Source organism: Emys orbicularis, chromosome 5, assembly GCF_028017835.1.
Source record: "Emys orbicularis isolate rEmyOrb1 chromosome 5, rEmyOrb1.hap1, whole genome shotgun sequence".
Taxonomy (NCBI): Eukaryota; Metazoa; Chordata; order Testudines; family Emydidae; genus Emys; species Emys orbicularis.
The window spans coordinates 94,949,844-94,963,008 of record NC_088687.1 but is presented as its reverse complement, the minus strand read 5'-3'; the positions used below and the strand labels follow the sequence as shown (position 1 = coordinate 94,963,008).

The window sequence follows — 13,165 nt, the reverse complement described above, 5'->3', positions numbered from 1 at the left end:
CATTACCCCTACAAACAGTTCTTTTTCCCTCCTGCTGATAATAGCTCACCTTAACTGATCACTTTCCTTATAGTGTGTATGGTAACACCCATTGTTTCATGTTCTCTGTGTATATCTTCCTACTGTATTTTCCACTACATGCATCTGATGAAGTGGGCTGTAGCCCACGAAAGCTTATGCTCAAATAAATGTGTTAGTCTCTAAGGTGCCACAAGTACTCCTGTTCTTTCAACTCAGATCTGTGTCAGAAAGATACAGACCAATAGGCAATACATTGGAGAAGAAGAACAAATGGTATGAGCATATGGAGGGACTAGCTTAAGAGTGAAATTCTAAATGCTACATTTGTATCTCTTTACAAAGTGACTTATGTTAAGGTGAGGAGGGGGAAACAATCTGGTGAAGTGAATGGTATGAACGGGTAAAAATTTCTAAAGCATTATTTAGCACCTATGGTAGACAAACAAAGCCATGTTTAAAAATGATAGCTGGTTACCTACGGCTAACCATGCCCAGGTAAATGGTATTCAAATGTAATTGATTATATTATATTTTGAGTGGGGAATGTATTCTTTATATACTTTACTTGATTCATGATTGTCCAGACAGTTTTAGGATGCAGATATGCCTTTGCTATCACTCTCCATCTTTTTAAATTCTCAGGCTGAATGTATGCTGTTTCAAATACTATAGGAATAATTTTCAGCTTTTTATTTATATGGGTTTTTTTTTTAAACTTTCTTTGCTCTTGGAATATGCTGGAGATCAGGAGATCCAACCTTCACAATTCATTTAAACTTTATTTTAAAAAGGTGTGTGTGAAGAAAGTGCTTATCAGAGAAGTGTCAAATACTTTCAGAAATAATGCTTTTACAGAGCACAAATTGTTATATAATCAATCTCTATGACACTCCCTTGGAAATACACATTTGTGATTCAGAGGGCGTGGCCATTGGGTGATAATATAGAGGGGTCCCCAGTTTACAGTGCCTTCAGTTGGCAACATAAAAACTATGAGCTGGATCTGTGGCAATCAGTGGAGCTGACTACATCAATTTACATTAGCTGAGGATCTGGGGAAGTTATGGTTTCTGGGTATTTAGCACCACTCTGTTGCTTATAAAACTTTTTTCATCTTATATCAAGAGACTGTTTACTACTGTATTTCCTCCCTAACAGCATGGCTTTCGGCAAACATCTTGTTTCTTTTGGTTTCTTTCAGGTGTCAATACTATTTCCTGCTCTCTCTCCCTGTCCAATATCCTGCCTTTTTCTCACTGCAACTTGGGTAGGGAACTGCCATGTGGGAAATAATGAAAGTAAGATTATTATGTTCATTACTGTGGTTCTTCAAACTGATGAAACTGACCAAAGGCCCAATCCCAGGCCTACCAAAGTCACTCACTCTTTCCATTGACTTTAATGGACTTTGGATCAGTCCCCAATTGAGAGGGTGGTAGTGTGCCCTCTCATTCATTGAGCAGAGAACTAGCACTGTGGTTTGCAACATTTATAACATTAGTAATGTTCAAGAACAGCGAGGAAGTTGATGGACTGTTTTACTTAAATCAACAACTCTGCTATTTAACAGAAATGAAACGTCACTTCTTGAGCTAGTTAACTACAGCACAAACATCTGAAGGATGCATGTTCACTTTAGTGCACATTCTGGTATTCCAACAGAGCCCTATGCTGTATGCTTTATGCATCCAAATTTCCATTGCAGCCAGTGGGATTCTTTGATGTATAAGGAATGCAGGATAATGCCTATAATGTTAATCTAAATTACATATAGTGAGAAGAAAATATGCTCCTCAAATTGTATTGCAACGGTAAGCAGTTTGAAGCTTCATCCTGGCTTTTTAAATATGTCAATATGTAGTGGTCTGTTCTTAAAAAGAACAGCTCCCACTGTTGGCTGTCAAGAAGAACACAATACATTGTTTGCCACATTCAACTGACCTCTAAAGTTGGCTGTTACAGATCACTTACACAAGGTTAAGGACATAGCTGAAAAGCTGGCCCCTGTCAGTTCCTACATAAACAGTGTCTTGATGAGAGAGCAGTGGATTTGTAACTCGTTCTGGATTCTAAATATCCATTATTATTTTCCAGCAGGTTATTTTAAGGTACTGTAAATCAAATGTTAAGGTATAAGCTGTTGTCCAGATGAATTCTAGTAAATTTTAAAAGGATTGGTCTGATGTGGGGGTTGTATTGCTCAGCAGAACCATTCAGTGTCATTTATCAAGTGTGTATTAGAACATAAAATCTAAGGCCCTGATCTTGCATTTGGACATGGTACCCTGCAGTGCTCCATTGAAATGGTTGGGACTCTGCAGAAGGTGTTAGTGGAACTTGATGCAGACTCAGGGTGTAATTTTGTTTTATAAAAAAACTCCTTAAAAAGAGTATTGTGGTAATATTGCTGATCTCCCAATCAGCATATGTATGGAGTAAGATAAAATCAAACTTATACCAGTGTTTTGATAGCAAAATGAACCTGATAAAATGTTAAAGTGGGAACAAATAGCACCCAAGAAGGCTAAAGTTGTCTCAGCATTTCCATTTTAAATAATGAGCCAGATCCTCAGGACTGGTCTTTTAGCACCAGGATGCAGTTTAGACTTGGGGGCTGCAAAGCTAGCTGTAAATTAACTCCCTGGTCCCTGGGCTGCTGGGCACTTGTCTGGTCTTAAGGAACAAACTAGAGCTGCTCTCAGTTGTACAGGCTCCAACAGCTCCCAAGGGATGCAGAGGAACTGTCAGAACCCGAGGGATGTCTGCAGAGAGTAGTGTAGAGTTGTCTCTGGGATTTCTCTATGTAAAGCGATCTTTTGCGGGCTACTGCCAGAGCAGCACAAAGCAGGCTTAAAAGGGATGAGGCTCTGCCCCATTGTCTTTTCCCCAGGAGTTCTATAAATTGGTCTTTCCATTTGTTCTAGGCATGTTAAATCTTATCTTAACAGGAATGTATTAAAATTAAACTTAGAGAATATGATTCTGGCTCTCCATATTTTTTTGTTTAGAATAGGGTACAGTGAGGTTTTAAATAAGTTGTTGGGATACTCTTATTTTGAAATATTTACAATTTGTGGCAAATTTAATTTTGATAAGCAATGAAGGTGTATGCTCAGTCACTGATGGTTATTGTATACAATACGTGTCTACAAGTATTTAAATCAAATGCAAAATTATGACCAAAGTGTTACATACATCAGTGAGTATCATGACATTGATAAGCAGGGCCATCTCAGCCAATATAACTTGTGTGCATCTATTGTATTACTATAGTTTGCAAATATAGATAAATCTAATTCCATATGGGTAAGTTATTGTTGCAGTGGGAGCGAAAGCTTTGACTGTCCATAAACTTTGCATATGTAAATCCTCAGCTATAAGGTTGTATTATCACAGTCTCATTGCATTTAATAAGTAAAAGGTACATGAAAAACTAATAATGTTATGTTTGTTACAGGAGTTGTCATGTTGTTTGTTGGGTTAGATGAACTTATTGGCTCCAGGAAGAACCTTAATTGTATATTTCAAGTTAAAAGTAGTTATAAGCCACTATTCAAACAAAGTGAAAAATATATCAAACTATGTAAGTATAATTTTGCTTCCTTTCTTAAACTAAGTACCTCTAATTTAATCTTACTGTTGAATTGGGAATATGATTTCAGTAAGAGAAAAATAAAGCAGTGCAGGATTTTCCTCAGTCAGTTTTTAGAGATGTTTGTTCTGATACTTTAGATACAGGGCCAGATCTTCAACTGGTGTAGTTCCAGAGCAATGCTGATTCACATTAGCAGAGGATCTGGTCCACTATTTACAGTATTTTTCTTATCCATTTGCAGGAGACGTCACAGGTGCTGGAATTAGGGGTGTGTGTGTGTGTGTGCTGCTGCATCCCCTGGCTTGAAGTGGTTTCCATCTATAGGGTTTACAGTTTGGTTCAATGGCTCTCAGCACCCCCACTATACAAATTGTTCCAGCGCCCCTGGGAGAAGTAGTCTTAGCTCTCAGAGTGGTATCAACAAAGCATGTGTGTCCTTTTTCCCATGATAGTGACAGTTTTAAAACTGGTCTGAAAACTAAAACAAAATAAGAATGTAAAGCTGTTCCTGTTGATCTAACAATGTTTATTTTTTAATTAACTGAATATTGAAATCATAACTGCTGTTGGCACTTTAAATCTTGCTCAGGTTTCATGCAGCTATAAAATCTACTGTCTGAATTTAATACTGGTAAAAGGTGCTAATCTGATAGAATTTAAAAGCAAACAAAACAAAACAAAAAAACAGACCAACTCAAAGATGATCACCTCTACTGCCAGTGTATCTTTCGACTGAAGATTCCAAACTTGAAAAATGACCGACCAAAATAGCTTTTTTTGTATAAATAAAGTGAATTACTGGTTGGCACCTACATGTCCTAAGAGGCATAGAAAAACATGGAACACTACTATATTGCAAATAGCATTAATGACATACTATAAGGCTTTAACAATTTTATTAGTGAGTATGCTAATGAAAATGATGGAGTGTGATCTTCCACTGATACAGAGTGGAAGTTTTAGGCACAGAGCACAGATCAAGGAGAGAATATGGTCCTAAATTATTAAAGTTGCTTTCTTTGCTGCTTTTGTAAAGAAGCCAATAACTAAACATTTGATACCAAGTAGGAAAATATATAACTGCACAAGCCTAAAATGTATGGAAGACAAAAATAAAAATGCCAAGGACATTAACCCTGGGCCGGGAGAAACACTTTCAGAGTCACAGGGAATGTCTGTCAAGTTGCTTATGTCAGCTGCACCCCTCAGCCCCAGCACAAGGAGGAGAAGGGGGCATGTCAAGCTTGGGGGAAGAGGGGGGCAAGTGGTAGACCAGAGTTTCACTATGCCTGATTTGCTGGAGCTTACACAGTATTGCTAACCCCAAACGTTAAAAAAAAAAAAAAGTAAAGAGTCGGACCTCAGAAAAATAATCAACCTTTCATAAAAAAATAGTTGGATTGTTTTTATTTATTTTGGCCTTCTGGTTTCTAAACCTTTAGGATGCACTTGGGTCACATTTTGAAGCTTTTTTTCTGCAAGCATGAGAGATTAAAAACTTGCTTTCATATTTTTTTTAAATGAAGGCTGAGATTCTCACAAAATAACATGGTTCTATGAGCTGGGGTTTTAAGTAAAAATAATACCAAATATCATGAAACTTGGAATAAAATTGTGAGTTGACTGCCCTGTTCACCTCAGTGGCACAACTGGACGTAGGAGCCTCACTGCTGTCACTTCTGTTGGTTGAGAATCAATGAGCTGCAGCCAGGTCCCTGTGGCTGCCATTCTCCGCTACAACTGAGCACATCTGAGATGTAGTGGAGAACTGGGGTCACATACTCCAATAATAGCTTTTCAGTTACATAGAGAATTAGAGAGAGAAGTTGTCTAGAGGTTAGGGCATTAGGTCAGGATGTAGGAGGCCTGTGTTCAAGTCCCTGCTTTGCCATCACTACCTGCATGACCTTGGGCAAATCCCTTAGCCTCTCTGTGCCTCACTTCCCCATCTGTAAAACAGAGATGATGGTACTTCCCTACCCCTCATGGGTGTTGTGAATATTATTAAAGATTGTGAAATGCTCAGAAACTGTGATAGTGGGGCCATATAAGTACCTAGGGTGTAGTAAAATATATTTATAGTCAATGTGAGAAGTTTTAACACCCCCAAAACAAAGCCATTAGCCTTGTTATAACTTCAGAAGAGTGGAACAGTAAAATACTCTGTCTACTGGCTTCACTGCATAGCCTTGCCCTATCAAGCTGATATTATAACTTATTGCAACACTGACCTCTGGCTTTACTTCCCCAGCATTCCCAGACTTTACTGCTCTTTGGTCAGTTTCTCCCTCAAACACCTTTGTGCATTATAAGGCATGTAAATATGTGTCTTTTTTTTCCCTGCCATTATTCATGGTAAAGTTTGCCTAAATGTGCAGTAAAGTTGTTTTACAGGAGTTTGATATTAATGTAAAATTAATTATATGTCAGTTTATCACTGTTGTTTAAGGATTTGATGAATGAATTGACTAGAGTTAACTGAGTTTTTTGATAGGCATAATGTTCCTTTGTATATGTGAAGTGATCACAAAGTGATTTAATCACCGAGTTATGAAGTGCCAAACCCTTAGCTGTCCACTGCTGTGATTTGGCAGACTTCAGAAGCAACAGAGAAGCTATGTATTAGAGGGGTAGCCGTGTTAGTCTGGATCTGTATAAAGCAACAAAGAGTCCTGTGGCACCTTAGGGTATGTCTACACTATGGGATTAATCCGAATTTAGATCATTCGAATTTGGGAAACAGATTGTATAAATTCGATTGTATGCGGCCACACTAAGCACATTAATTCGGCGGTGTGCGTCCATGTACCGGGGCTAGCGTCGATTTCTGGAGCGTTGCACTGTGGGTAGCTATCCCATAGCTATCCCATAGTTCCCGCTGTCTCCCCTGCCCATTGGAATTCTGGGTTGAGATCCCAGTGCCTGATGGGACAAAAAACATTGTCGCAGGTGGTTCTGGGTACAGCCTCACCCCTCCCTCCCTCCCTCCCTGCATGAAAGCAACGGACGGCAGACAACCATTTCGCGCCTTTTTTCCTGGGTGAACACTGCAGACTCCATACCACGGCAAGCATGGAGCCCGCTCAGCTCCAGACAGCAGTCATGAACATTGTAAACACCTCGCGCGTTCTCGTGGAGTTTATGCTGAGCCAGGACCAGAAAAACGAGGCGAGGAGGCGGCGGCGGCAGGAGCGCAGTGACCAGCGTGATGAGGACATGGACATGGACATGGACACGGACACAGAATTCTCTCAAACCGCGGGCCCCGGTGCTTTGGAGATCATGTTGTTAATGGGGCAGGTTCTATCCATGGAACGCCGATTCTGGGCAAGGGAAACAAGCACAGACTGGTGGGACCGCATAGTGTTGCAGGTGTGGGATGATTCCCAGTGGCTGCGGAACTTTCGCATGCGTAAGGGCACTTTCATGGAACTTTGTGACTTGCTGTCCCCTGCCCTGAAATGCCAGAATACCAAGATGAGAGCAGCCCTCACAGTTGAGAAGCGAGTGGCGATAGCCCTGTGGAAGCTTGCAACGCCAGACAGCTACCGGTCAGTCGGGAATCAATTTGGAGTGGGCAAATCTACTGTGGGGGCTGCTGTGATGCAAGTAGCCAAAGCAATCATTGAGGTGCTGCTACGAAAGGTAGTGACTCTGGGAAATGTGCAGGTCATAGTGGATGGCTTTGCTGCAATGGGATTCCCTAACTGTGGTGGGGCGATAGATGGAACCCATATCCCTATCTTGGCACCGGAGCACCAGGGTAGCCAGTACATAAACCGCAAGGGGTACTTTTCAATGGTGCTGCAAGCACTTGTGGATCACAAGGGACGTTTCACCAACATCAACGCGGGCTGGCCGGGAAGGGTTCATGATGCTCGCGTCTTCAGGAACACTATTCTGTTTAAAGGGCTGCAGCAAGGGACTTACTTTCCGGACCAGAAAATAACCATTGGGGATGTTGAAATGCCAATAGTTATTCTTGGGGACCCAGCCTACCCCTTAATGCCATGGCTCATGAAGCCATACACAGGCAGCCTGGACAGGAGTCAGGAGCTGTTTAACTACAGGCTGAGCAAGTGCAGAATGGTGGTAGAATGTGCATTTAGCTGTTTAAAAGGTCGCTGGCGATCGCTACTGACTCGCTCTGACCTCAGCCAAAGAAATCTCCCCATTGTTATTTCTGCTTGCTGTGTGCTCCACAATCTCTGTGAAAGTAAGGGGGAGACCTTTATGGCAGGGTGGGAGGCTGAGGCAAATCGCCTGGCTGCTGATTATGCGCAGCCAGACACCAGGGCGATTAGAAGAGCACACCAGGAAGCAGTGTGCATCAGAGAAGCTTTGAAAACCAGTTTCATGACTGGCCAAGCTACAGTGTGAAATTTCTGTTTGTTTCTCCTTCATGAAAACCCGCCCCCTTTATTGACTCATTCTCTGTAAGGAACCCACCCTCCCCCTTCCCCCAGCTTGCTTTCAAACCAAATAAAGTCACTATCGTTTAAAAATCATTTATTCTTTATTCATAGATTATAAAAAGAGGGAGGGAACCCGGGTGGGGTTTGGGAGGAGGGAAGGAAAAGGCCATTAAAAAATGGTTAAAAAAATGACAGCCTTTTGCTTGGGCTGTCCACTGGGGTGGAATGGGAAGGTGTACGGAGCCTCCCCCCCGCGTTCTTACACGTCTGGGTGAGGAGGCTATGGAACATGGTGAGGGGGGAGGGGGGTTATACAGGGGCTGTAGCGGCACTCTGTTATCCTGCTGCCATTCCTGAAGCTCCACCAGACGCCGGAGCATGTCTGTTTGCTCACGCAGCAGCCCCAGCGTTGCATCCCGACTCCTCTGATCTTCCTGCCGCCACCTCTCATCTCGAGCGTCTCTCCTCTCCTCACGTTGGTCCCTCATGTCCTCACGTTGGTCCCTCCTGTCCTCACGTTCACTGGCTTCTTTCCTATACTTTGAAACCGTGTCCTTCCACTCATTCAGATGAGCTCTGTCACTGCGGGTGGATTCCATGATTTCTGCGAACATGTCGTCTTGCGTCTTCTTCTTTCGACGCCTTATCTGTGATAGCCTTCGGGATGGAGGAGGGAGGCTTGAAGAATTTGCAGCTGCTGGAGGGAGGGAAAAAAGGAGAGAATTTTTTTAAAAGATACATTTTGCAGAACAATCCTTATACTCTTTCACGGTGACCAACACTATTCACATTACATAGCACATGTGATTTCTGTGCAAGGTCGCATTTTGCCTCTTAATATTGAGTGCCTGTGGCTTTGCTGCTAGAGATCACAGACGCAGGTCCGGGCAACAGAATTCGGCTTGCATGCAGCCATGGTAAGCCATTGTCTTTCGGCTTCTGCGCCCTCCTTTCCCACATACCAAGCAAAGCCCATTGAGTGCTGCAGTTTTCCTGTTAACCTTCAGCAGCAGAAAACAAACTAACCCCCCCCATCCAATTCTCTGGATGATCGCTTTATCCCTCCCCCCATCGCGTGGCTGGTATCAGGGAAGATCCCTGCAGGAACCAAACTAACACCCCCCACCCCGCCATGAATTCTCTGGGATGATCGCTTTATCCCTCCCCCCACCGCGTGGCAGGAACCAAACTAACACCCCCCACCCCGCCATGAATTCTCTGGGGTGATCGCTTTATCCCTCCCCCCACCGCGTGGCTGGTATCAGGGAAGATCCCTGCTAGCCAAACGCGAAAAGCTCTGGGCCAATCCCCCCCCCGCCCCCCCCCCCCCCCCCCGCGCTCGCCTAACTGCAGGGAAGGATTTCTTTTCAGCCACAGGCAAACAGCCCAGTAGGAATGGCCACCTCTGTCCCCTTAATTAAATTCCCGTATTTCGACCAGGTTACCATGAGCGATATCACTCTCCTGAGGATTACACAGCAAGATAAAGAACGGATGTTGCTTGAATGCTAGCAAACACCGGGACCATACGCTGCCAGGCTTTGTCATGCAATGATACCAGATTACTTGCTGCAAGCATGGCGCGGTCAAGTGTCCTACCATGGAGGACGGAATAAGGCTGCACTGCCCAGAAACCTTGTGGCAAGACTTTTGGAGTACCTCCAGGAGAGCTTCATGGAGATGTCCCTGGAGGATTTCCGCTCCATCCCCAGACACGTTAACAGACTTTTCCAGTAGCTGTACTGGCTGCGAATGCATCCCAAGTCCTCAGGGCAAAATAATCATTAAAAAACCTTGCTTTTAAAACAAGTTTTATATTTTAAAAGGTAAACTCACCTGAGGTCCCTTCCATGGGGTCGTGGTCTTGGATACTGGCTTGGGAGGGTTTGGAGGGTACTTCAGTCAGGCTGAGAAAAAGATCCTGGCTGTTGGGGAGAATGGAGTGCTGGGTGCTCTCCGCAAGCTCGTCCTCCTCCTCCTCTTCCCCCTCCGCAGAATCCTCAGGTGTAGCTGATGAGATTATCCCCGCCTCGGAATCCACGGTCACAGGTGGGGTAGTCGTGGCGGCCCCCCCTAGAATTGCATGCAGCTCGGCGTAGAAGCGGCATGTCCGCGGCTCTGACCCGGAGCGACCGTTTGCCTCCTTTGTTTTTTGATAGGCTTGTCTGAGCTCCTTGACTTTCACGCGGCACTGATCTGAGTCCCTATTGTGGCCTCTCTCCATCATGCCCTTGGAGATTTTTTCAAAAGTTTTGGCATTTCGTCTCTTTGAACGAAGTTCTGCTAGCACTGAATCCTCTCCCCATATAGCAATCAGATCCAGTACCTCCCGTACGGTCCATGCTGGTGCTCTTTTTCGATTATCGGCCTGCATGGTTACCTGTGCTGATGAGCTATCTGTGGTCACCTGTGCTCTCCCCGCTGGGCAAACAGGAAATGAAATTCAAATGTTCGCGGGGCTTTTCCTGTCTACCTGGCCAGTGCATCCGAGGTCAGATTGCTGTCCAGAGCGGTCACAATGGTGCACTGTGGGATAGCTCCCGGAGGCCAATACCATCGAATTGCGGCCACACTACCCCTAATTCGAACTGACAAAATTGATTTTGGCGCTACTCCGCTCGTCGGGGTGGAGTACAGAAATCGATTTTAAGCGCCCTTTATTTCGAACTAAATGGCTCCGTTGTGTGGACGGGTGCAGGGTTAATTCGAATTAACGCTGCTAAATCCGAATTAAAGTCGTAGTGTAGACCAGGCCTTATAGACTAACAGACGTATTGGAGCATAAGCTTTCGTGGGTGAATACCCACTTCGTCAGACGCATGCTATGATTTGCGTTCTATAAGGTTTTAGTGCTTCTTCAAGAATCTGCCAATTTGTACATTTAGAAAAGTGCTTCTATGGAGGTTTGATAGGGACTGCATCTTTCTGAGGTCTGGGAGTTTTTAAAGTAAACTATAGCTATTTGCTTGGCAAGATTATATTAACAAATTAATATTTCCATACTCCAAAAGGATTTCTGGTACAGAGCCAGGAAAAACAGAGCATTTTCTTTTTGCCTTTATGAATTTCTGTAACAGGTTCTTCAGTAGAGATAATTTCAGCTATACAAAGGAAAGTGCTATATGAAGCCTGCTGTTTCTGCTTTGTTTTGGAGGACATGAATGCAAGGCAGATAGATTTTTCTTCTAAAAATATCCGCATGTATGCTGATGGGCAGATACTTTCTAAGTACTTACACTTCCTTGGGACTGTGTTATTGTTGAAATATGTGGAGATTTAACTATAACCGGACAGTATCTCCCATTCCTTGAATATTAATCCCAAGGAAGAGAATATATCCTTCCATGTTTAACTGAGACCATGAAATTAACTCTGCACTCTTTCTCTTTTTCTCTCTCACAACTAATTTCCTGTGTTTTTTCTGTTTCAAGTCTTATGGCTGTTTGTTGGTGTGGGTTTGCTAGGATTAGGACTGCGATATAAAGTTTATGAGAAGAAATTAGGTCAAGGGGTGAGTAATATGTTTATTTTTTTAACAAAGAAATATATTTTCAAACACAATGTAACATCTGCAAATGATCCCTTAGAAATCTTTCCAGCAATACACAGCAACTATAAGTCACTCAGTATATGAATATGTATTGAACAGAGGAAAATGGTCTTGTGGTTGAGTCACTGGACTGGGTCTTGGGAGATCTGGTCTCAGTTCCTGACTTTGCAGCAGACTTCTTTTATGACATTGGGTAAGTCAGTTAGGGCTTGTCTACACTACCGTGCTGGGTCGATCTAAGATATGCAACTTCAGCTACATGAATAGTGTAGTTGAAGTCGACGTACTTAGATCTACTTACCGCTGTGTCTTCACTGCAATAAGTTGACAGCTGACACTCTCCTGTCGGCTCTGCTTGTGCTCCTCGTTCTGATGGAGTACCGGAGTCGACGGAAGAGCGCTCAGCGGTCGATTTATTGCATCTATACTAGACGTGATAAATCGACCCCCACTGGATCGATCATTGCCCGCCGATCCGGTGGGTAGTGTGGACAAGCCCTCAATCTCTGTGCCTTACTTCCCCATCTGTTTTTTAAAAAATGGGGGATGATACTTCCTTTCTCACACCCTTTGTCTGCCTTGTCTGTTTGAATTGCAGTTGTTTTTGTGCAGCAACTGTCTCTCTTGCTATGAATACATATGGCAGCTATCACAATGGGGCCCTGATCTTACTTGGGACTGTTAAGTGCTTCTGTAATACAAATAAAAAATAATGGGTGGGAAAAATGAAGACTAAAATTAAGTTAGAATTGCCTCCAAAGCGCTTGTCAGAGAGTAATGAATAGTGATACTATTAGTATGGTATAAAACTGAGGAGGGAGGAAATACAAGTAGGAAAAAGGGAATGGTCCAAAGAAAATGTAGGGCTAAAGAAAGGAAAATTGGACACAGCAAGAGGAGGATGTGGGAAGAGAGAACAAGTGAGAACCCATTGGACTGCGAAGTGTGGATTTACAATATAATGTAAACCCAAGGGCTTTTATGGTGTAAAGATGTTTTGGGGCATCTCCAGGATTGGGAAAAGATGTTCAAATTGCCTCTTCTTGAGAGAGTGTCTTTCCACTCTCTTCCATGATGATGAATGTGAATGGTTGTTCTGACTTCCACTCTCTGATTGGAGGAATGATAGCAATCTTTCCAGTGCCTCAGTAAAACTTTTATTATATAAGGTAGTCTGTGAGTACACTTTTTTTTTTCCTTCAAGTTGGCTGATGCAGGGTTAAATTCTGCCCTGATGAAAGTAACTCAAGGGGTAATGAGGGAGTTCACGTGCTTCATTGATGTTGATGCAAATAGTTGCCCATGTATTCATGACCTAAGAACGTGTGATAGTGAAGCAAGCAAGTGGTTTTGTACCCAGCAGGTTGGAGATTCTAAACTCAGTGCCTGTAACTTGGCTGAGTCATAGTAGAATCTGTTCAAATTTTGTTGAGTTGGGCAGTGTTGAAGTGTGTATGATATTGCATCAGATTCATTTCCAAGCTTCATACATCCCCCTTCATGAACAGTACCAAGTTTTTATCTGCATTATCCTTTGTCCTGAATAACGGTTACTGTCTTCAGTTCAGAAATGCAGTGCTTTGA

The 13,165-nt window shown here is 43.0% G+C and overlaps 1 protein-coding gene across 1 annotated transcript in view; it reads left to right on the top strand.

Moving 5' to 3' along the window:
- Positions 1–13,165, top strand: part of CWH43 (cell wall biogenesis 43 C-terminal homolog) — a 57,156-nt gene that overhangs the window by 12,263 nt on the left and 31,728 nt on the right. Inside the window, exons 8-9 of the mRNA XM_065405727.1 lie at positions 3,479–3,604; positions 11,463–11,542. Of these exons, the coding sequence (XP_065261799.1) occupies positions 3,479–3,604; positions 11,463–11,542 (206 nt within the window). The remainder of the gene's footprint in view (positions 1–3,478; positions 3,605–11,462; positions 11,543–13,165) is intronic.